Here is a 26,131-nt window from a genome sequence, read left to right on the forward strand (position 1 = left end):
AGGCCCATCCCTGTTCTAAATATTTGCTCCAGCTCATTTAATCTTCACAACAGCCTTATGAGGTAAGGACCACTGCCCTCATTTTGAGAAAACCAAGGCACAGAGAGATGAAGGAACAAGTTCATACTACTTGTTCTAAGCGGTGACGCTGGGCTCTGAGGCCTGGCAGTCTGGTTTCAGAGCCCTTGACCCTCAATGTCATGACTGATGATGACATATCCCTGCCTCTCCGTGATGTCTACTAAATCATACCATCTTAGTCATTCTGGTGCCCACAGGATCTCAGGGTCACATGTGGTCTGATGTCCATGGTACACTAAATGGGAACGGAAGGTGGAAGGGCACTGGTTCTTAAAGCTCCACCTTAGCTGCCAAAGCCAAAAGCTGGTAAAGCTCACCCTGTGCTTCGAATCCCTTCAATCTTCTTAATCTTCTGAGAACACTACTGGTTTAGGAGGCAGAAGAAAAGGTTAATGTCCTGACTGCCCATGCTCTTAAGAACCACCTCCTTGCCCAAATTTTGTGTTGGGCAAACGTGAGCGTTAGACTCTCACTACTCAGTGTGGTCTCTGGACCAGCAATCACTATCACCAGGGAGCTGGTCAGAGACGCAGAAATCTTTGGCCAGATGCTGAATCTGGATCTGCTAAGAGCAGGCTCCCCAGTGATTCTTATGTGTCGCAGTGTGAGAAGCTTGGGCTAGACCCCATGGGGGCCATGCACTTTTCAGTCTGAGTACAGGATCTATTTCATTAATCTCCATCTAAGTTATAAACTCATCCTGAGTTCTCCACATAACCTACCCTCATCTTGATCTATTTGAGCTGTGACTGAAATGAGCTGTGTCCCAGCACATCCCACTTCCATGAGACTTTTCCTAACTGTACTTTTCCAAAGAGGATGTAACATTCATATGACAGAGGGTCAACCGGGATTCCTTTTACACAAGCTCCCTTTACGCAGAATCAGGAATTGCTACATCTCTGGCTACGTGGCAGAACCACTAGAAACTGTGACTCAGTTCAAGTTTTACTCTTTGAAGTCACATCCTTTATGAAAACTGGCATGTGCTTGCATGTATGATCACCATGGCATACGTGTGGAATACTCATCCAGAAACAAGGAACTGTGCCTGTGTGGCTCTCTTCCCAAATGTAATCACAACCTTGTTTACTTCTCAAAGTAGCCATAACACATTTCCACCACTCCCATGACCTGGGTGAAAACAGGCATTTTCAGGATGATAATTCTGGAAGGTGAGTGGTTGAGTATCTTATTCCTTGCTCCCAGAGGAGGATCCAATTATGTCCACCCAGTCCAAGCTGAAAGAAATGTATTTCTACTTTCCTACAATAGAACTCTGTACCCTAAACCCATCTCTGGGAGGTCAGAGTCATTTACATAGTTTGTTATTGGTTTTGCTTTCTTGTCATTGAGAGAAAAGAGAAAGATGTGCCTTGGGAAAGCTTGGGGAACAGAAGCTTGTTCGGCCATTCCATAAAGTAAATCACCATTTCCAAAATCAGAGAGTGATAAGGAGGAACATTTAAGCTCTAATCCTCCTTCAGTGAAGGAGCTATCCATTTAAGAAAGCAAATACCACAGCACATATTGCCCCTGGGTTCATGACATGCGGGTGTAGCTCCTGCAAGTTCATGTAATGGTTTAGGCATCTCAGCACATCCACTTGGTTAATCCACAAGGGCGTCCCCCGCTCACTCAGAAATGCTGGTCGACATCACTTAACTTCGTTTTCTGGTACTACCTTTTAAAAGTCAAACCTACTTTTGGATGGAAGAAATCAACTAGAGATCCCAAAATCTAAAACAATACGAAAACCTAAAGATTGGTCCCACAATAAGTACTACTTGAGATGATTCAGAGGTCCGAATGGCTGTGAGAACCTCATACAATATTTAAGATCAGACTACAGCAGTGATTTCAACCATCAATGGCATTTTATTTTTTGGAAGTTTCTATGCATTTCATAGGTATTAACTTCCTTTCCCTCACCACTCCCTCCTTAAAAAAAATTAGAAAGATTAAAAAATATATATAAACTCTCTTACCTAATTTCTCTTAAATCTTTGTTTAAAAAAACTTAAGTGGTGCTTCTCCTTTATGACAATACCTGGAGAGGGAAACGGCAACCCACTCCAGTACTCTTGCCTGGAGACTCCCACAGACGGAGGAGCCTGGTAGGCTACAGTCCAGGGGATCACAAAGAGTCGGACACGACTGAGCGACTTCACTTCACTTCACAGTCTGCCTTTATGCTCACCATAGATTTCTACTCCTTCCTGGAGAAAAAATGGTCAATGCTTCTGCTTCTTTTTAATAAATTCATTTCTCGATTATTACACATTATCATTCCCCACTTGACACCTTCTTAGAAACTGGATTGTTGGATGCATTTTTCATTTGGCAAAAATTCAATGTGGCTTTGCGTGGGATGTCTAAGTGTCAGAAACAGCAGTGTTGATGTTCTGAGAGGAAAAATATATACAGAGATGCATACAATCCCTGGAAGAACAAATGCAAGAGACTGAAATAGGGGTGCACACAGTTAAGAAGGCTGACAGACACTACTTGGTTTTGAATTCTATGGCTGTCAGCCACTCAAGACTGCAGTGCAGGCCAGAATATAAATTTCCATAAGAGGTTGGTTAGGCACTGCGAAATGACAGAGCTGGCTTCACTTTGTTTGAGGTATATAAAGCAGACACCCACGAGAAGGAGCACTATGGGTCACGTGCAGTGAGCAGTTATCTGTGAAAGATCATGTAAAAGCATTTCTGTGAACGCTCAGTCAACACAGGCACTGGGGAAGAGAAAAGAAGCATCTGATTAAAATACACTTCCATCTCTAACTCACCCAAGACCCCAGACCTCCTCAGCGCCTCAGATTTGCAAGGCCAAAATGAAGTTTAGAGTTATGTGTCATTCTAGGTCATCTGCAAACTGGTTTGTTGGGGCCATCTCAGAAGACCTGGGTGTGCCCGAGAGGGCAGCAAGTCTACCCAGAAGGGTATGCCTTAATGATCTTCACATCGTCCACGGGGCGGTCCTGGGAGTTTGTTTCCACCATTCCAACTCGATTCACCATGCCTATACCCTGACACACACGGCCAAAAATGGTGTGTTTGCCATCAAGCCACTGGGTGGGGGCCAGGGTCACAAAGAACTGGCTGCCGTTGGTGTCAGGCCCTGCATTGGCCATTGCGAGAATTCCAGCCCCTGGTGGCAAAAAGCAAGAGGAAAGAGTATGAGTAACCCTGACACTCCAGCCTGGACCTGCTATACCAGCCTAGGGACAGAAAGAAGCCACACCAAGCACCCAACCGGACAACCTTGCCCTCAGGGCAGGCTCTCTACTCTCGCATAGAGGCTGACAACTGGACCACCCCAATGGCCTTATCTTTCTTGTCTTCACCTGAAGTGAAGCTGCTCAGTCATGTGCGACTCTTTGCAATCCCATGGACTGTAGCCTACCAGACTCCTCCATCCATGGAATTTTCCAGCCAAGAGTAGTGGAGTGGGTTGCCATTTCCTTCTCCAGGGGATCTTCCTGACCCAAAGTTCAAACCCAGGTCTCCCAATTGCAGGCAGACACTTTACCCTCTGAGCCCTCAGGGAAGCCCTGTCTTCACCTACTCCTCGGCTTATATCCATCACGATCCCTGCTTACTGCTGGACCAGGTTCTCAATTCCCCTCAAAAATCCAGGAAGGTCTCCTGCTTCTTTGCAGAATCTTTTGCTTTCTTGCAACATTCAACAAGAAGTGAGAATTGAGATCACTCAGACCAGCACTCTGAATCTCTCAGGACTCTGAGAGGGGCCGCTTTCCCTAATCGGCCAGAGCTCTTTGGGGCGCTGCAGCTGGGCAGCTACATGGCACCATGCCACAGTGTCAGGCAGTCACCCTGAATCACTGCCAAAAGAGCGAGCTTTTAAAATCCACTCCCTCTTCCTACCCGGTCCAGCCAGATCATACACTTACCTGTGAATTTCAAGTCTGGATGAAGTTCATCTTCAAACTGCTTGCCATAGATAGATGCACCACCTCGACCTGCCAGTTAGAAGATGGGAAACCAGTCAGTCCATCCCTCATTCTACCACACAACAAGAACTATGGTCCAGGGCCAAAAGACTGTTTGGAGTACAGAAAAGGAAAATCAGTGAGCACACCCAGCCGCCTGCTAAGTACACTGCAACTACACAGCCCAGCAGCAGAATCAAGCACTGACACAGCACATTCAAATCACCAGTTTCATTTACGTAGGATGTTTCTCTTCAAAATAACACTGTTTTTTGTTTCCTCCTGCTTTTTAAAGTAATACATGTTCACTGTCAAAATGCAGAAAACACAGATCATTATCAAAGGAATAGCAAATTCTCCTGAATCTAACAATCTACAATAATCACCATTCATGATTTTATGTGTGAAGAGCTTTCTTAATTGTTTACATTTTTATGAGTACTTCAGACAGGAGTGGTCCAAGCCCTAACCCTGCGTCCGTCACAGACATTGCTAATCAATTAGCATTCTTCCCTGCAGAGCTCAGATTGGCCTCTGAATCTGTACCCACCCACAACTCCAGATAGCCATTTTCAATGGATCAGAGATAGCATAAGAACTGAAACCTATTCACTATCCTTAACCTAGATGAAGGGAAAAAAGATCATTTAAGTCAAAGATAACTAGCTTAAGGAGAAAAAGGGACAGTGCTAAGTGGCAATGTGGCAGAAAATAATTTTACAGTAAGCAGAATTCATTAAGAGGACAGGCCACATACTGTAAGGAGAATATAAAGAAACATAGCACTGGGAACGATTTGCTGCTAACCACACCACCACATTATTCATATTATTGATACATCCATAAGATTCCATATTCTTGCTATGCTGGGCACCCAGGTTTATTGTTAGAAAAAAATATGTTAAATAAGAATTTACCATAGGAAAAAATGTCCTAATAGGAGATAACTCTCCTAATCAATTATTTAGTCAACCATATGCCTTGCTGAACTATTTTGGCTTCTCGGGGCTTTCCTGATAGCTTAGCTGGTAAAGAATCCACCTGCAGCGTGGGAGACCTTGGTTCAATCCCTGGGTTGGGAAGATCTCCTGGAGAAGGGAAAGGCTACCCACTCCAGTATTCTGGCCTGGAGAATCCCATGGACTGTACAGTCCTGGGGTCACAAAGAGTCTTACATGACTTTCACTTTCAAGTTGACCAGTCAAGACAAAACAGCCTGAAACAAAGTGAACAGTGGATTTTACCAGCTTATTCTGCTTGCCTGGCAGCCAGGAAACTGGCCAGAGGCAGGGAGCTCACTTTCTTTTATAGCCTGCTATGAAAGTAGCATGTTAAAGCACCATGTCCACCCCCAGAGGGCCCTGGGCCCTGCTAAGATGTTTCCATGGTAAAAAAAAAATCCTTTGCTTTATCTTTTAGGATGCTCCATCACAGGGAGCCTGTCACAGCCCCCGGTTCAGGAAGGAAACACTCTTCTCATGTAAGGAGGTATGGGGGTGAATCCTAACAGAGTTGGGGAAACCTCCCACCTGGCCCAGGCTACCTAAGCTTCTGGAAAATTACTGAACTACCAAACTATGTAAAAATTCATTCCAAAAATCCCAACTTGCCAGTATACCTCCAAACACGCACTTATATAACCAATACATTCCCTCTGACTACAGGGTCAAGGTTCCTGCTTGAGCCTGGGGTGGAGGTAGGGGGGTTAGCTGCGGGGCTAGGGCTGACGATGAAAGAGGAGAAAGAGGGCTATGGGGACAAATCCAGGTCAAATCCTGCCCCCAGGGCTTGAATGAGCAAGTTGTGGGTTAAGTTCAGCAGCTCGGAAGTATGATCTCTGCAAGTCAAGGACTGCCAGAGCCTTGTGGATGAAGCCTGGAGTTTAAGCAATCGGGAGATGAGAGGAAGGGCCTGGAGGCCCCTTTTTACTCACTAGGCACAGTTTGACCAACCACAAGTACTTCCGGCCATGAAGACAGTTTACTCATCATGTTATCTTTTCATAACTTAATTCAGTTCAGTAGGGTTTGCAGCAAAATGTCAGAAAGACAAATAATTCCAATCAAAGCATTCCTTTGGGCATGTGGAATAGGGGAGAGATGGCAGGAGGATAGGAGTGATTAAAGAGTTCTCTGGTGTAGACAGCGAAACAGGCCAATGATCACATACAAAGTCAACAACTAGGAAGCTCTGCGGTCAAAACGCACCGTGTGCCTCCTCTGGTACAAGCATAGGCCTGTTTTCCACACTCTGCTCTCAAAGTTCTTTCACTTTTCAGTCCTCTCTTTCACACATTTACTCAAAATATTTAATATTTCAGACATAAAATAATACAAAGAATAATATGACAAACAACTGTGCATCCTCCTCTCAAGGAATAAAAGTGCGCAGGGACTCCCCTGGTGGTCCAGTGGCTAGCCTCCTCACTCCCAATGCAGGAGGCACAGGTTCAAATCCCTGTTCAGGGAACTAGATCCCCACATTTGAGAATTTGCAATTGAGAGTTTGCATCTCACAACTAAGACCTGGTGTAGCCAAATAAATAAAAAGAAAAAAGAAAGAAAGAAGATACGGCCAGTCTGATAGTGAAAGAGTAAAGGGACAAAGTAGGTGATTAAACAATTAGCCCCACTAGGGGACTGTAAGTAGAAAACACACGGGAGACTCCTTTAAGTTAACGACAAAGAGCAGGCTTGCTTAGAAGCATGAGACCTGCCACCAAACAGTAAAACAGTGGTGGCACTAGTCCCACATCCTGCCCAGCACGCTCAGTAAGTTAATGATCCCTACCTAGGACACGCTCTCTGCACACATAAAAAACACTAATTTGTGGACCTAACTTGACTATACAGTGATGAAAAACTTTCCTACGCAACCTGGAGGAGGAACTGATGATAGAAACATAACGTCTACTCAGAAAAGACAAACACAGTTCTTCCCTTGCTCCCCGCTTTTCCTCTGATAATAAAACTGTAGCCCAGTAAGTTCTCAGCATGTGGCAGCCCCTCACCTGACCACCTGTAAACCGCACAAGTGTCCTATTCTAATACATCACTTATCTATATCTCTTTGCCTCTCACTGAATTCTTTCCGTGCTGAGATGGAAAGAACTGTGGTGCTGGGAACTCTTTGGAGCCTCCAGAAATGACACCAGACGGTTTCAAATCCAGTCAAAGACCCCAAGCACACATCCCCCACCCCCATCCCATTTCCCTCCCTCAACTCCGCCATGCCATCAAGAGCTAACAAGGGCTGAGATGGAGCTCATTTTCCTCTCAGATAACCAGTATTCTGACCAGGAATTTGTCATTTCTGTGCATTTTCTTTTCTACCACATATTGTATGCATCCCTAAATAAGGATCCTGTTGTTTGTATGCTCTTAAGTTTACATAACTTTCCTTCCAAAGAGTAAGTGTCTTTTAATTTCATGGCTGCAGTCAGCATCCGCAGTGATTTTGGAGCCCAAAAAAATAAAGTCTGACACTGTTTCCACTGCTTCCCCATCTATTTCCCATGAAGTGATGGGACCAGATGCCATGATCTTTGTTTTCTGAACGTTGAGCTTCAAGCCAAACTCTTCACTCTCCTCTTTCACTTTCATCAAGAGGCCTTTGATGTTCCCCTTCACTTTCTGCCATAAGAGTGGTGTCATCTGCATATCTGAGGTTACTGATATTTCTCCTGGCAATCTTGATTCCAGCTTGTGCTTCTTCCAGTCCTGCGTTCCTCATGATGTATTCTGCATATAAGTTAAATAGGCAGGGTGACAATATACAACCTTGACGTACTCCTTTTCCTATTTGGAACCAGTCTGTTGTTCCATGTCCAGTTCTAACTGTTGCTTCCTGACCTGCATACAGGTTTCTCAAGAAGCAGGTCAGGTGGTCTGGTATTCCCATCTCTTGAAGAATTTTCCACAGTTTATTGTGATCCACACAATCAAAGGCTTTGGCATAGTCAATGAAGCAGAAAGAGATGTTTTTCTGGAACTCTCTTGCTTTCTCCATGATCCAGCAGATGTTGGCAATTTGATCTCTGGTTCCTCTGCCTTTTCTAAAACCTGCTTGAACATCTGGAAGTTCACGGTTCACATATTGCTGAAGCCTGGCTTGGAGAATTTTGAGCACGACTTTACTAGATGCTTTTGAACTGTGGTGCTGGAGAAGACTCTTGAGAGTCCCTTGGACTGCAAGGAGATCCAACCAGTCCATTCTAAAGGAGATCAATCCTGGGTGTTCACTGGAAGGACTAATGCAAAAGCTGAAACTCCAGTACTTTGGCCACCTCATGCGAAGAGTTGACTCACTGGAAAAGACTCTGATGCTGGGAGGGATTGGGGGCGGGAGGACAAGGGGACGACAGAGAGTGAGATGGCTGGATGGACATGAGTTTGAGTGAACTCCGGGAGTTGGTGATGGACAGGGAGGCCTGGCGTGCTGATTCATGGGGTCGCAAAGAGTCGGACACGACTGAGCGACTGAACTGAACTGAAGTTTACATAAACGGTACTATACTCTATATGTGCTGTGCTAAGTCGCTCAGTCGTGTCTGACTCTGTGCGACTCCATCCGTGCAAGAATACTGGAGTGGGCTGCCGTTTCCTTCCCTATACTCTATATATTCTTCTGCAGTTAGCTTTTTTGGGCTCACACTGTATGTGATACTCATCCATTCTGTTCCAGGCAGCTCTCCGTAGTATTCATTCTATTGTCTGATTACACTGCAATCTTATCTTTTCTCATGGCGATGGACAGTCAGGATCTTGCCCATGTTTTTGCTGTCATAAACTATGCTGCAGTAGCCATTCTTCTGCTGTCTCCCGAGCACAGGTGCAGGAGCGCTTGGGGACTACACCTCACAGGGGGAGTGCAGGCGCACAGCTTGTGCGCGTTCACCATCACTGCACTTCCCCAGTGGTCTTGCCAGATGTGGCCCCAACGTGCAGCCCACCCAAGTGCTCTCAGTCTCACTGCCTGACACCCTTCTGCCAGGCCTCCTAACACGTGTCAGTCTGAGAGGCGTCAGCTCTCTTGTGTCTCAAACTGCATTTCCCTGGAGCTGTGCATAATTTCAGGTTCAGCGGTTATTCAGCTTTCCGCCTCTGTCAACAGCCACATTTCAACTGAGTGGTCTGACATTTTACAATGTGTGTGTGTATACATATACATTTTACTAGCAGGATTATTCTAGATACTGATCCTTTGTCAGTTAATGCTTTTGCAAGTGTTTTTTTTCAGTTTACTTTTTTCACTCTTTTAATGGGATCTTCTGGCGCTAAGAATTTTTTTGCAGTAGAAATTCCTTAAACTGTTTCCGTATGACCTGTGCTGTTTCTTAAAACTAACAAAACAAAAATCCTTTCTTATTCCAAAGAGCACTCTGATGTCTCTTCCTCCTGCTCCTGCTCACTGACTACAGAAACCTCTCAAGATGAACTGAAGTGGCATCTAAGACATGCAGAGTGGTCTCCCACACAAAGATCACCAAACTCGGTGCTACTTGTCCCCACCACTCCCATAGCTGATGGAATCATGGATCAATATTCAGCCCTAAAGCAGCCAAAGGTCAGCCAGTGTACCCACTAGGAGGCCTGTGTGAAAGCTCTGCTTGGGGCATTTGACACGAGAAGGTGACTAACCAATCCAATCAAAGCCTCTCTTCCAGCAAGAAAGCCTCTAACAGATACTGAAGCTGTCTTCTGAGCATTTCCAACCCCTTCTCCACAGCCTGCCTCAACCTCAGAGACAAAAAAGGCAGGTACTGACCAGTCCCTTTTGCAGTTAGGGGTGACCAGATGACCCAGTTCTGACTTACCAACATAAACAGAAGCCACTGAGTAGAGCTTCTAGAAAAGCTACAGCTTTCCTGACAAAAAGGGACAGACTGACTCCTTTGTCTCTCATCTTCCTTCTTGGAAAGCAGAGGTGATGTCAGCAGCAACAGCAGCCATCTTGCAACCATAAGACAAGTTTGATACCAAAGGCCAAAGCACTAAGAATGGTGGAGTGGAAAGACACAGCAAGCCTAGATCCCTGACAACTCCACTGGGCAGGGGAACCAATGCCTGCAATTGCTTAACTCCAGACATTTTGTCACATGAAAAAAACAAAGCCTCTGCAGTTTTCTGTTACTTGCAGCCAAAAGGATCCGAAACTGATACAACCACTTTGTTAGTTAACAGTAGCAAGGGGAAACTAACTAGTGGGGCTGCTAGTGGATTGCCAGGGCAAATGCCAGATACCAGATCTAACACAGCAAATGACACCACAGCTCTCCAAGAAGTGTTACAGCTCTTAAGATGAGAGTCTTCTCATGTCCACTTGCCTTTGGGGTCAGAGATCTGGATTTTGGTTCCCACCTCACCATGAACTAGTTGTGCAACCTTAAGCGGACACTTACCCTCTCTAGGCCTCAGTTTCCTTGTCTGTAAAATAGGAATAGTAGTAGTACTTATATTTCACAGGATTGTTACAAGAATTAAATGAGAAAATGCAAGAAACCATGTGATATATAACATGAAGCACACACAGTGGTATCAGTGATGATGAGCCCCCTTTGAGATAATCTGAACATTTTCTGTGAGAGGTGGTCATGACCCACCTTGGGAGTCAGTGTGCCTGAGCTTATTTCAAACCTCCACTGCTCCCCCGCTGCTCCTTGCTCTTTGTGGGTAACTTTGCTTTTTATTTCACTGAGAAAAAGATGAGAATTGTCACATATTTTCACCACCAAATCCTCTTTCCTTCCTACATCTCTACCCATTTACTTTCCCTCTTCCGTTATTAATACACTCTAACTGTTCAAATGACTATCCGACCACCACATACTAATCAAGCCCACCCACTTTCAAAAAACTTTGCAACTACGATTTTCCACTCTCCTGTATCAACTTTCTTTCTAGTAAGTACATCATTCTTATCAGCATAAAAACATGGTATTACTATTTCCCATTTTGGAAAAACAGCAACAATGACAAACACTGTCTCCAAGTTTCCCCCTATGTCTCTGCATCAATTCCCAGAAAAACTCTTTCCCACTTCTCCTCCGGCCTCTGGAACACTCTCCACCAGATGTTTGCCCTCACTGCTCCCCTGAGACTGCTCTTGTCAGGGTCATCGGTACTACTCCACTGTCAATAAACCCAACAGTCAGTCCTAGGGCCTCACCCTGCCTGATCGACAAGCAGCGTCTCACAGCTGCGGTTGCCCTTCCTGAAATCCCGCCTTTACTGCAGCTCTTCATTTTCCTCTGCTGGCCCCCTCTCTGCTTCCTTCTCTTCTATCACGAATCTCAGACCTGCATTGCTACATGAAGACTTCTCTTTGCAATCCTTGCCCCCTCACCCCTTTACCTTTCACAGGTGTTACCCCACTGAACCTCTTGATTCCTAGCTCTATCTAGGCATGCGCTTCCCAGAGGGCCCGCCCCAACGGAACCACTGCCACTGCAGCCCAAACTACAAGCTTTAGCTCTGACAACAGTGAAACCGTCTAACTGGTCTCCCTGCTTCTGGCCTTGCCTCCGGCTTTCCTCACTCTCTTCTCCTCATGGAAGTCAGGGGGATCCTTTTAAGACAAGTCTGATCATGGCAGACCTCTGCTCAAAGTCCTCCAGTGACATTTCTCCACACTTAGGACAAAATCCAAAGTCTTCACGACAACTTACAACACTTTCCACAACCCCCGGCTGCTCTCCCCACTCACTCACCGGCTCCAGCCACACTGGCCTCTGCTGCTTCTTGCAGAGCACACTCTGCACTGAGACCCTCAGCCCCGACAGTCTCATGGCTTACTACTAAACTTCATCCAGAGCTCTGCTCAAATAACTTCCCAGAGGTCTTCCTGGATCACACTATCCACAATACCAGCTCTCTCCACATCCCGGCGGTTCTCAACCAGGCGAGACCCTGCCCCCTGGGGACACCGAACAATATGTGGAGATATTATCACACTGAGGGATTCTACTGGCATCTGGGGGTAGAGGTCAGGGAAGCAGCTAAACATCCTACAAGGCACAGGACACTCCCACAATAGAGAACTGTTCTGCCCAACGTGCCAGTAATGCCGAGACTGAGACTCCTGCTCTGGCCCCTCATCCATCGCTTTTTCTCTATCATTTGTCACCCATATTATGCACTTATTAGTTCACCCTCTCCTACTAGAATGAGTTTCACAAAGGCATTCTTAGTCATCACTGTATCCCTAGCTCTTAAAATTATGCCTGGAGTCCAAAAGACATTTGTTAAAAGAATTAATAACCAAAATGAATAATAAAAACCGTATTTTTCTGCGCTAGTATTTTGTATCAAGTCTGTGCTAACCATTTTACAAACATCTGCTCATTTACTACTCACAATAACCCCATGAGGTACATATAACCACACTCCCCATTTACAGATAAGAAGCTCAGCAAGGTTACATAACTTGTCTACATTTAAGAAGTGTTCACGTGAAGCCAAGATTCAACCCCAAGCCCACCAGGCTCCACAAACCTCTGTTCACCCCAACACTACATTACCTTGCCATGTACCATAGGTGGATTAAATGTCTTCACATATTTTCCTTACAAAGAATCCCAAACGGTCCCCAAATGATGCTACATCAAGTCTGAACTTCTGTCTGTGAACCTCCACGAACTGGCCTGATCGAAACCCCCACTCTCTCTCCAACTACTCTGCACTCTGTCCCTAACTGGTCCTCCCTTCAGTCTAGTTCAGTTCAGTCGCTCAGTTGTGTCTGACTCTTTGCGACCCCATGAAACACAGCACGCCAGGCCTTCCTGTCCATCACCAACTCCCGGAGTTCACTCAAACTCATGTCCATCGAGTCGGTGATGCCATCCAGCCATCTCACTCTCTGTCGTCCCCTTCTCCTCTTGCCCCCAATCCCCCCAGCATCAGTCTTTTCCAGTGAGTCAACTCTTCGCATGAGGTGGCCAAAGTATTGGAGTTTCAGCTTTAGCATCAGTCCTTCCAATGAACACCCAGGACTGATCTCCTTTAGGATGGACTGGCTGGATCTCCTTGCAGTCCAAGGAACTCTCAAGAGTCTTCTCCAGCACCACAATTCAAAAGCATCAATTCTTCGGCGATCAGCTTTCTTCACAGTCCAACTCTCACATCCATACATGACCACGGGAAAAACCATAGCCTTGACTAGACGGACCTTGGTTGGCAAAGTAATGTCTCTGCTTTTTAATATACTATCTAAGTTGGTCATAACTTTCCTTCCAAGGAGTAAGCGTCTTTTAATTTCATGGCTGCAATCAGCATCCACAGTGATTTTGAAGCCCCAAAAAATAAAGTCTGACATTGTTTCCACTGTTTCCCCATCTATTTCCCATGAAGTGATGGGACCAGATACCATGATATTTGTTTTCTGAATGTTGAGCTTCAAGCCAACATTTTCACTCTCCTCTTTCACTTTCATCAAGAGGCTTTTGAGTTCCTCTTCACTTTCTACCATAAGGGTGGTGTCATCTGCATATCTGAGGTTATTGAGATTTCTCCCAGCAATCCTGAGTCCAGCTAGTGCTTCTTCCAGCCCAGCGTTCCTCATGATGTACTCTACATATAAGTTAAATAAGCAGGGTGACAATATACAACCTTGACGTACTCCTTTTCCTATTTGGAACCAGTCTGTTGTTCCATGTACAGTTCTGACTGTTGCTTCCTGACCTGCATACAGGTTTCTCAAGAGGCAGGTCAGGTGGTCTGGTATTTCCATCTCTTGAAGAATTTTCCACAGTTTATTGTGATCCACACAGTCAAAGGTATTGGCATAGTCAGTGAAGCAGAAATAGATGTTTTTCTGGAACTCTCTTGCTTTCTCCATGATCCAGCAGATGTTGGCGATTTGATCTCTGGTTCCTCTGCCTTTTCTAAAACCTGCTTGAACATCTGGGAGTTCACGGTTCATATATTACTGAAGCCTGGCTTGGAGAATTTTGAGCATGACTTTACTAGCATGTGAGATGAGTGCAATTGTGCGGTAGTTTGAGCATTCTTTGGTATTGCCTTTCTTTACTGTCCCTTAAACATGCAGTTCAGGGGCATCACATGAGAAATCACATTCCCTGCATCTGTCCTAGGTGTGGAGAGGTAGCTGGGTTACATCACCGCCAGTCCAGTGTGAGACACGACACCTGGGGTGATGGCTCTCCCTCACACCCTAGAGGCCTCTGTCCCTTGTGCCTCCTCTTTGCATTCGTTCTGAAATCTAAAATGCCCTTCCCTGTCCTCTCAAGAGTTAAAATTCTACATTTCTTTTACGGCTCACCTCAAAATATGCTTCCATCCCATTCCAGTCCCACTTCCACTGTACTTTTCTCTTATTATGATTTATTCCAACCTATGTTCTATAGATACTGAAAGCGTATAACCATGAATGTGCATATTTATTGTATTATTACTTTCTGAAAGTGTGTCCAACTCTTTGCGACCCCTTGGACTATACAGTCCATGGAATTTTCCAGACCAGAATAATGGAGTGGATAGCCGTTCCCTTCTACAGGGGATCTTCCTAACTCAGGGATCAAACCTAGGTCTCCTGCATTGCAGGTGGATTCTTCACCAGCTGAGCTGCAAGAGAAGCCCAAGAACACTGGAGTGGGTAGCCTATCCCTTCTCCAGATCTTCCCAACCCAGGATTTGAACCAGGCTCTCCTGCATTACAGGCCGATTCTTTACCAACTGAGCTATGAGGGAAGCCCCCATGTTATTACTTTCCCGTTGTTTCTTATAATGAGTACCTTGTCTTCCTGGCAGGGCAGGGAGCTCTGCAAGGAAGAGAAAAATGCCTTGGCTTCTAATGTTTAAATACTCCTCACAGGTCTTGGAATAGTACAGGATACCCCGCAGACTCTTACCAAACACTCATCAAATGAATAAAATTAACAATGAGCTTGCTGTTCAACACTTTACATTTCAGGTGTTCCTGGAGCTACTAAGAGGTGAGATGAAATCAGAGTGAAGGTGTTGCAGAGCATAACCAGCACGCAGTTAATCAGTGCAATCACGGCAGCCGGTGAGCACCCTGAGGCTAAGTGCAGAGCAGGAAGAGGGACAGGAGAGCCTGCTAGGGTGCCAGGTCACAGAGGCAGGGGAGAGAGGAGTTAGTAGAAAAGACACAGAAGACATTCAGAGGGCTACGGACTCTTTCAATACAGCATTATTACAGTAGGGGAGATTTAAAGACGAAAAATGGTTTCAGATGAACAGGAGGTCAAAGATAGCTGAGCTGAGAAAACATCTGGCAAAGGTGTATCGGAAAGATCATGGAAAGTATAGTTACAGAGAAGCCAGACTGAGGGACGGTTGGGGATGGAAATGATACACTGACCTGCTGAGGAGCCCAGGATGCCACATGCAGCATATCTTGTGTTACCTAATCAGCTAGCAGTCCATACTCGGGACCCAGGAGGGCCCAATTCCTGCGTGCCTTCCATCATAGGCCTGCCAGCAGGCTTAGTTCAACCACTAACTATACTTGAGGTTGGATGCAATTATTTGGAAATTTTTTGAGTGATTCAATTTCATTAAAATTACATCAGGGAAATGTGACATTATGAAGGATTGAGAACCAATTATAGAAATATTGGGAAGCTCTGATATGAGCACTCACGTCTGAGTCACTTCCAATTCTTGTACACTAATCAAGGACACTCTCAGTTCACTGGTGTTATAAATTAAAATTTTATCTCGTAACAAGGGAGAGGAGAAAGACAGGAAAGAAGTACATCAAAGTGTTGACAGAACATTTTCAGACTAAGAAAGTGGAGTGAAGCAGAATTAGACTCTGCCCCCTCAATAACTGATGAAGCAAACCCCCAAAATTCAATCTCTTTCAAAGTCAAAAATTCATCAGCAAAAATCAAATTGGAAAAGAGAGACAATCTTATTCCGAAGATTCTGAAAAGTCAGTCAAGAAAAGAATTAAGAGATTCTTCTTCCTGCATTCCTTCAAAGTAGAAATCAGGAAAGGAGGCACGTCACCCAGAGAATTATTACACATACCCTCCAATTTTGTGAAACCAACAAGGGGAGTAGGTAAATAGCCCTGAAGAAGTTAAGGAGAAGCTCTTGAAGGCAGAAGCCCACATACCACAGACATCAGTGGTGGCAGTCTGGCTACCAGCAATGGCCACCTTAATGGGCAGGAGGAACACAGGGCCATGATGGGGGATTAAGATACACTACTCCAAAGTAAGGTTCCATACTGAATATTTCAAGTTGAAGCAATCTGAGAAACAGCAGGTGCAGGAAGGACTTTCTGGCCTTCCCCTGAAGTGGGCATAAAGACCCTCAAGTGAGAGACACCCTTCATACACCCAGAGGAAAGGAACATTACTACCTTCATGAAAGAAGGACAAGAAGGACATCAAGAGAAATCTGAATGAACAAGCCTTGCTATGTCTCCCCTAGTTTACTAAACTGAGCTCATACTCATACCCACTTTTGTCCGATTACATCTTCCCACAACTTTCCACTCTATCAACCCTAGCATAGAAACGCTCAGATCTTTTCAGGTCTCCATTTCCTTGTAAAGGAAATGTCATGCACAACTTATATGAAATGAATTTGTATGCCATTCTCTTGCTAATTTATCTTCTGTTATGGAAACACAGCTGAGAACGATAAATGGTATGAGGCTTCTTCCTCTGCTCCAGCTACACCCAAGGGCTGCCCAGGGCCCAGGGCGACAGAAGGACACCACTAGCATGGAGCCTGGGAAAACAGAGCAGAAGCTGGCAACTGAGTATTCGGTGCGGGAAAGATAACTTGTCCCACACAGGTGGGGACAGTGACAGAGAGAATCCACTTACACTGTAGCCAAGCAAATAAAAGGTAAGCTCAATGCAGGTTCTGACACTAAGCATGGATAGGACCGCAAGAAATGGCACAGAGACTGTGCAAACATACACAACAAGCGGAAAGTGAAAAAGAAGGGAGAAAATGTAATCCAAGAAGGGCTTCTCCGTGGCTATCTCAGCTACAGATGCTTCAACAGTGAGAAAAATTCAACAGAACAAGAGCTCAGACAAGATGATATAAATCAACAGGATAAGGTGAAAAGACTGCAGAGCTGAGGAAAGTTTGAGAGCCAAATGACATGCAGACAGCACTAATAAGTCAGGGCAGCAAAGAACAGAACAGACATGACTCAAAATTGAGTAAGGCAGAGAGCAAAGGCCTGAGATTATTGCAGCAGATGCAGGGAAAAACAGGAAAACATCTCACTTACTCAGAAGAAATGTGACAGATATGAAAGGTAAAGGTGATGAAACAAAGAATAACTAGTTCCCTGAAATAGAAAATCCAGTAAGTATAAAAGAGGAAATATTCAGAAATACAAAATTTTTTTCCCCCCTGTATTGAAGGAAGGAGCAAATCTGGCCTCAGTATTTTCCACAGCCACATTCAAAACCAGAAGGCAATGGAGCAGAATTGTCTGAAAAGATCTGAGGGAATTTGTCTGGCCCAAGTATACACAGTCGTGGTCTGTTTTTAACTGGAAGAAATTCTTAAATGATTCAGTTAAAAAGTATAACACCCTCCAGCCCTTGCAATAAAAGCCCATTTCTGCCTTCTAGTACTTATGAATAGAAAAGCCTAGTGGTGAGCACTGAACCCTCTGAAAATGTAAACCCACTCTGTAACTGAAGGACTCATGGGTACAGCATAGAAAATGCTCTAACTCTGATAAGGAAAAACTAAACTAACAAAAAATTGGGAGCAAACGAAGGAGGATAGGTATGAGGTAATAGAAAAAAATATAGACAGATACCTGCCCCTGGTTCCTGGCACAGAGCTTCTAGAACCCTTGTAATTTCCCAAGTGATAAGAACACTAAGAGTATTTCTTGTTCTAATATTTGGTCTTTGACCCTGTCCCTAACAGACAGTTCTTGAAACCTTTATAAATTCCTAAGTGATAAGAGCACGAGGACCATCTTCCGTTTTAATGAGGTGATTCTGGGGGGTTCCTGGATGGGGGCTGGTCGCCAGAAAGACCAAGTCATAATTAGAAGTTAGAATTATCAGTGCCTGCCCCACCCCCTTCTCCAGAGAGGGAAGGAGAAAGCCTAGAAATGGAGTTAATAACTGATCATGTCCACATGAGGAAGCCTCCATAAAATCCCAGTAGTATAGATTTTAAAGAGCTTCAAAGCAGACGAACACATCCGCATTGCGAGGGTGATGCACCCCAACTCCATAGGGACAGCAGTTCCAATCTCCAGCACCCTTTCAGATCTCACCTGAAGCATCTCTGTTCATCTGTATTCTTTGTCATTTCCTTTAATAAACTGGTAAGTAAGCACTTATGTTTCCCCGAGTTCTGTGACCTGCTCTAGCAAATTAATCAAACACAGCTGGTGTCCAGGGAATTGCTTGATGTGGGGAGAAAAACTCCATATATTTGGTGACCAGAGTGCAAGAAGGAAAGTGTTCTGTGTGAGCACATAAAGGAAAGACGCTCAGGAGGGTAGAACTGAGCTTTTCCCAGCAAAGGAGGTAGACAAAACTAAGTTTTTCCTAAACAATAGGAATGGGTAGAAATTTAAGTATAACTGCCCCATCTTTCAGAGCAGGAAGTCAATTTTTCTGTTAAATAGATACAAAATTAAATACAACACTTTTTCTTTAAAAAACAACAGTATTCATGACATAGCCTAATTCTCTTGAAGTTATTTCCATCTGGCTGGTGATCCATCCTTTTAACTAGGTATCTGAAATGCAAGATGTCTAGAATAATGGTCACCAAAAGTTAACGTTCATTATTTCTGAGAGGGGGGATACTGGGCGAAATAGCTAACGGTGGTGAGGAATCCTTAGGAGGTATCCTCATGATTGATTTTTCTTGTTTTGACCACATTGCACAGCTTGCAGGATCTTAGCTCCCCAACCAGTGATCAAATTTGAGCCCCCTGAGATGGAAGCACGGAGTCCAAACCATTGTACCAGCAGGAAATTCCCTCTTATGACTAATTTTTTGGTTCTTTTTTTCTACTTTCTTCTATATTCTATATTTTGAAATGTGTCCATATATATAAAAAAAATAAAATGCCGCTTAGTCATAAAGGATAAACAAAGGACAATTGAGAATGACAAAGAAGAAAAAGACGGGGAAAAAAGCTCCCACAGAGAGACCCAAGCTTACTTAAAGGGAAAAGAGCAGGAGTAGGAATCAGCAGAGAGAAAATGCAGACGGAGAGGCAAGGGCCCTTGAAAGTTATAAATGTTGGCATCTACCAATTTCAGTAATAAATTCCACCTAAATGATGATAACTCCCAAATTCAAACCTCAATCCCAGACCTTTCCATGAACTCCACACTCATATCCCTTACTTATTCTACGGAAGATCTGACAAGTCTTCCAAACATAGTGGCCAAAACCCAAACCAAATTCTTGGTCCACATCCAAACACGCTGCTCTCTCAGCCTTCCCATTTTACTAAATTCAAGTCAAGAACCTTGAAGTCACCCCGATCATCTCTTTCTCTCACCCACCTGCCCCTCCCCCTTTCCAACCTCAGCAAATTCCACCGGCTCTATTTCTATCAAAACACAACGTGAATCCAGTCACTTCTCACCACCATCTCTACTATCACGCGAGTCCCAACCATATCGAGCCTAGCTGATGACAGCCGCCTTCTAACTGGTTCCCAGCTCTCACTCTTGCCCCATCTCTATTCTTCAAACAGAATTCAGTGATCTTTTTAAAGAATAAGTCAGATCGTGTCACTCTTTTGCTCAAAACCTTCTAATGGCTCCCATCTTATTCAGAATAACACCCGAACTCTCTACTACTATGCCCTGCTGCTGCTGCTAAGTCACTTCAGTCGTGTCCGACTCTGTGTGACCCCATAGACTGCAGCCCACCAGGCTGCCCCGTCCCTGGGATTCTCCAGGCAAGAACACTGGAGTGGGTTGCCATTTCCTTCTCCAATGTGTGAAAGCGAAAAGTTAAAGTGAAGTCGCTCAGTCGTGTCCGACCCTTAGCGACCCCACAGACTACAGCCTACCAGGTTCCTCCATCCATGGGATTTTCTAGGCAAGAGTACTGGAGTGGCCTTCTCTGCTACTATGCCCTACAAGGTCCCAATTGATCTCCTACAGGGACTCCCACCTCACAGCCTCTGGCCCTATTGGAATGTTCTTCTCTCAATAACAAGGTTCATTCCTTCAGATTCCTGCTCCAACCACACCTTCTCAGACAGGACTTACCTGACTTCTCCACTAAAATCCTATCACCAAATCCTTTTCCTGCTTTATTGGGAACAGGAGGGTTTTTTCCCTTTATTCAGAGCCATGTCCCTAGAACTCAGAAAAATAACTGGCACAAGCTAGGTGCTCAATATTTGTTAAATGAGGGAATCAAAGAAGCCACTATTTTCTTTTCCTTAAAACACTGCAAATATCTTTCTTCTGATTATCCAGACTGTGTGCTTAGTCGCTCAGTTGTGTCCAACTCTTTGCGACCCCATGGATTGCAACCCACCAGGCCCCTCTGTCCAGGGGGATTCTTCAGGCAAGAATACTGGAGTGGGTTGTCATGCCCTTCTCCAGGGGATCCTCCCAACCCAGGGACTGAACTCAGGTCTCCCGCATTACAGGTGGATTCTTTACCATCTGAGCCACCAGGGAAGCCCATGAATACTGGAGTGGGTAGCCTATCCCTTCTCCAGGGGATCTTCCTGACTCAGGAATGGAACCAGGGTCTCCTGCATTGCAGGCAGATTCTTTACCACATGAGCTACTTACTACAATTCAGGCAGATATTATTTGCTCTTAGTAAGCAATACATTGAAATTATGATAAACTCTGTAAAGCTCAAGAGTCAAGACTGGTTTCCTGTCATATGCATGTGTTTGGGGAAGGGTGTGTGGTAACAAGGGCAGAAGTGGTGGCCAGAATCAACTAGCCCAGGCCCTGATACTTGGAAGAGAGCTCTGGTTGCCATATACCCAGTTATAAACAGGATGAGACTTCAAAAACTGTCACCGACTTAACTATACCTGTCCCTGTTGGGTCACCTCCCTGGATCATAAAGTCTTTGATGATTCTGTGGAATTTGGTGCCATTGTAGTAACCTCGACGAGCCAATTCAGCGAAGTTCTTACAGGTCTTTGGAGCATGCTTCCAGTACAGCTCCAGCACGATGATCCCCATGCTGCAGGGGGAGAGGACAGCAGAGCTCCAGTCAAGAACAAGGTCACAGCACACAGGAACATTATGGGACTGCTCCACAACTCTTCATTTGCAAGCTTATTAAATTGTGAACTGATGATAAAGGTCATGCTCAGCAAAGATTTCCCATGATAAAGATTTCATGCTCAGCAAAGGAAAACAACACAATGCAAATAACATAAACACAGACACCTCCTTTGAGGAAAACATGCTGGGGCTTCTGGTTCTTCTTTCAAGCAAAGTAACCACAGACAACTAAAAATCCTAACGCGTTATATACAACAAATCACTGATCACTGGAAACCAATATAACCAACCCCTAAATTAGGGAGAAAAATCTTACACCTAGTTTATAACTTTATTTAATTGGATATTAAAATATTGAGAATTTACATTTATTTACATATACATACATTTCTGAGGGCTTCCCTGGCAGCTCAACTGGTAAAGAATCCACCTGCAATGCAGGAGACCCCAGTTCCATTCCTGGGTGGGGAAGATCCCCTGGAGAAGGGATAGGCTACCCACTCCAGTATTCAAGGGCTTCCCTCGTGGCTCAGATGGTAAAGAATCTGCTTGTAATGTGGGAGACCTGGGTTTGATCCCTGGGTTGGGAAGTTCCCCTGGAGGAGGGCACAACAACCCACTCCAGTACTCTTGCCTGGAGAATCCCCATGGACAGAGGGGCTTGGCAGGCTATAGTCATGGGGTTACAAAGAGTCAGGCACGACTGAGTGACTAAGCACAGCGCACAGCACAAGTTTCTGGGGATGGGGTGGAAACTGAGTAAATGAGACAGAAAGGCTTTCAGTGATTTTTGAGCCATATAAATTTGTAAAAAAAAATTAATAGAAAAAAAAAAAGTACAATTTGTGTGTATTGAGGAAGGGTGCAACAAAGGCAAAACATTTACATTTCATGCAAAGATGGGCTCGATAAAGGACAGAAATGGTATGGACCTAACAGAAGCAGAAGATATTAAGAAGAGGTGGCAAGAATACACAGAAGAACTGTACAAAAAAGATCTTCACGACCAAGATAATCACGATGGTGTGATCACTCACCTGGAGCCAGACATCTTGGAATGTGAAGTCAAGTGGGCCTTAGAGAGCATCACTACGAACAAAGCTAGTGGAGGTGATGGGATTCCAATTGAGCTATTTCAAATCCTGAAAGATGATGCTGTGAAAGTGCTGCACTCAATATGCCAGCAAATTTGGAAAACTCAGCAGTGGCCACAGGACTGGAAAAGTCAGTCTTCATTCCAATCCCAAAGAAAGGCAATGCCAAAGAATGCTCAAACTACCGCACAATTGCACTCATCTCACACGCTAGTAAAGTCATGCTCAAAATTCTCCAAGCCAGGCTTCAGCAGTATGTAAACCGTGAACTCCCAGATGTTCAAGCAGGTTTTAGAAAAGGCAGAGGCACCAGAGATCAAATTGCCAACATCCGCTGGATCATGGAGAAAGCAAGAGAGTTTCAGAAAAACATCTATTTCTGCTTCATTGACTATGCCAAAGCCTTTGACTGTGTGGATCACAATAAACTGTGGAACATTCTGAAAGAGATGGGAATCCCAGACCACCTGACCTGCCTCTTGAGAAACCTGTATGCAGGTCAGGAAGCAACAGTTAGAACCAGTCATGGAACAACAGACTGGTTCCAAATAGGAAAAGGAGTGCGTCAAGGTTGTATATTGTCACCTTGCTTATTTAACTTATATGCAGAGTACATCATGAGGAACGCTGGGCTGGAAGAAGCACAAGCTGGAATCAAGATTGCTGGGAGAAATATCAATAACCTCAGATATGCAGATGACACTACCCTTATGGCAGAAAGTGAAGAGGAACTCAAAAGCCTCTTGATGAAAGTGAAAGAGGAGAGTGAAAAGGTTGGCTTGAAGCTCAACATTCAGAAAACAAAGATCATGGCATCTGGTCCCATCACTTCATGGGAAATAGATGGAAAAACAGTGGAAACAGTGTCAGACTTTGTTTTTTTGGGCTCCAAAATCACTGCAGATGCTGATTGCAGCCATGAAATTAAAAGACGCTTGCTCCTTGGAAGGAAAGTTATGACCAACCTTGATAGTATATTAAAAAGCAGAGACATTACTTTGCCGACCAAGGTCCGTCTAGTCAAGGCAATGGTTTTTCCCGTGGTCATGTATGGATGTGAGAGTTGGACTGTGAAGAAAGCTGATCGCCGAAGAATCGATGCTTTTGAACTGTGGTGTTGGAGAAGACTCTTGAGAGTCCCTTATACTGCAAGGAGATCCAACCAGTCCATTCTAAAGGAGATCAATCCTGGATGTTCATTGGAGGGACTGATGCTAAAGCTGAAACTGCAATACTTTGGCCACCTCATGCGACGAGTTGACTCACTGGAAAAGAGTCTGATGCTGGGAAAGGTTGGGGGCGGGAGGAGAAGGGGACGACGGAGAATGAGATGGCTGGATGGCATCACCGACTCTGTGGACATGAGTTTGAGTGTACTCCGGGAGTTGGTGATGGACAGGGAGGCCTGGCGTGCTGTGATTCATGGGGTCGCGGAGAGTCGGACACGACTGAGCGACTGAACTGAACTGAACTGAACCTCCCTTTCATCACTCACTTAGACTTCAAGCTCCAAGAATGTAAGAACTGAGTCAACTCTGTATAGCCTGAATACCTGGTGTGAAGGACTCTATAAATAAATGTGGTACGTGCTAGAACATAACTTTCTAAAAGCCTTTCTAGTGGCAATTCATCCTTTACACTCCTAACATTGAACAAAGATTAACAGTTACTCTGTGCAAGACAAAGTTCTAAGTGCTTTTCCTCTTACAGAGGAATATTCTGGTGGATACTTTTAAAATACAGGGAATAACTTTGGAACGGCAATCAGAAAATAACCTATACAAATCTGGAATGTGCATACCTTTTGGCAGCAATTTCAACTTCTAAAGTTTCTACTCTATGTGAAAACTTACAAAAGTGCTTGAGGATATAATAGGTGCAAGGATGTTTATTCCAGTAATTGTCCTAACAAAAAAAGAGAAGCAATTTAAATGTCCTTCACAGAGGGAATGACTAAAATATGAAATATCCCTACAGAAGGCTGTATGTATCACATGCAAATTAAAGAAAAAAACACACAGTATGAGCATACAATCTTATTATTGTTTAAATACAGGACATAAAAGAGATGTCTTTATGTACAGAGAAAAAGATCTGCAGATCATCCAACATCAGTTCAGTTTAGTCGTTCAGTCATGTCCAACTCTTTGCGACACCATGGACTGCAGCACGCCAGGCCTCCCTGTCCATCACCAACTCCCAGAGTTTACCCAAACTCATGTCCATTGAGTCGGTGATGTCGTCCATCTCTTCCTCTGTCATCCCCTTCTCCTGCCCTCAACCTTTCCCAGCATCAGGGTCTTTTCAAACTATTAGTGGTGTGTTTACAGATAGGAGTGGCTGTCACTTCTTACTGTATACACTTCTACAACTGCTTGAACTTAAATTTTCATTTATTTTGTAATTATAAAAAAAAAAAAAAGTAGTTGAGAAATTACATACTTTCAAGTTGACCAGAAAAAGTAGAATTTTCCCTTGTAAGAAGATGGGGAGGATGACCAGGGAGCAAAAATAGCATCTGAGAGAACTGTGCTCTGAAGGAAAGCAGCAAAAGCAAGAGGAAGACAGAAAGACGATGGCTGGACTTTGCCTATTGATGTACAAATGGAAGATTGTAGGCAGAGAGGTAGGCAAAGATGAGATGAAAAAATCACCTTTGAAGGTGAGACCACAAAATTTCAATTTTATATTGCTGGAGCAGTAAGAAATTACTTAAGGTTATTTGCCCTACTTCGGAAAGGTCACTTTTAACTTTTTCCAAAGAGGCAATGGAATGAATGGGGCTAAAGAACCTAGCACAGCAGGCAAACAGACCAGGCTCCAAATGAGATGCCCCTACTTACTAGCTACAAGACTTTAATCAAGCAATTTACTCTGTAAATTTTGACATTCCCCCTGCTAAAACTAGACAGAAGGTGGAATAGTACCTACATGATCTGTGTTGCTAAGAGGATTAAACTAAACATGATGCTACACATAAGGGACATGGCACTAGCTGTTTGGTGCTCAATACTATCACTTTGACTGGAGGGAATGAATGCGCTTCTCCCTGTGTTCTAAAAATTTGTGTAAATAACTGAGCTACTTACAACCCTTAAAATTTACACGTCTGTCTCCTTCACCACACTGTAAGTTTCTAAAGGCAAGGCTGTGTTTCATCCACCTCTGACCCTCCGATGCCACGTCCCTGGCCTGCAGACTGAACGCGCGCTGGTTGAATGAAAGGATGAATGAACGGAGGGGTAGCAGGCGGGCACTCGGGCCGCGGTCGCTAACAGCGCAAGTGGGTGTGGAGCTCGGCCGCGGGCAGTGGCGGTCCCCACTCAGCCCCAAGGCGCCCTCACTACCGCCCCTCCGCGAGGAGGCTGGCCTTCCGAGGGCGCGAGCCCGGAACCCGGCCCCGCGGCCAAGCCTGCAAAGCCACGTCGCCTGCACCAGCCCAGCCCCGGAGGCCGGACCCTCACCTGGTCTCCAGGTACACGTTGGGCGGCTGCCAAGAGTCTGGAGGAATCGCCGCCATGGCGAGGCTGGCGGAGAACTCCCGAGGCGACCGCTACTTCCGGCGTCGCTTCGCCAGGGACGCGCGGCTGCGGCCAGGCACTTCCGTTTCCCGCCGTTCCGCTCCAGAGGTGCCACAACTGCGGGGATTTGAGACAAGGCGGAGCAGAGACCCCCACCCCAACCCCACCTTCAAGGCCGAGAATCTAGAGCGTGAGGCTAAAGCAAGCTGTCTGCTAGGGCGGAGAAAAGTGCCAAGCTCCACTGGAGGTGATCTCCAAGTGG

The 26,131-nt window shown here is 44.9% G+C and overlaps 1 protein-coding gene across 1 annotated transcript; it reads right to left on the reverse strand.

Moving 5' to 3' along the window:
* Window positions 1–1,936: 1,936 nt before the first annotated feature.
* Window positions 1,937–26,131, reverse strand: PPIL1 (peptidylprolyl isomerase like 1). The gene is made up of 4 exons (XM_055406801.2): window positions 25,813–26,131; window positions 21,056–21,210; window positions 4,001–4,069; window positions 1,937–3,237 (listed from the first exon to the last, which is right to left on the reverse strand). Exons 1-4 carry the CDS (start codon window positions 25,866–25,868, stop codon window positions 3,017–3,019), a joined length of 501 nt encoding a protein of 166 aa, XP_055262776.1. The 5' UTR covers window positions 25,869–26,131; the 3' UTR covers window positions 1,937–3,016.

The sequence above is a fragment of the Moschus berezovskii genome, chromosome 23 (genome assembly GCF_049115385.1).
Source record: "Moschus berezovskii isolate FMDL1 chromosome 23, NW_MosBer_1.0, whole genome shotgun sequence".
Classification (NCBI taxonomy): Eukaryota; Metazoa; Chordata; class Mammalia; order Artiodactyla; family Moschidae; genus Moschus; species Moschus berezovskii.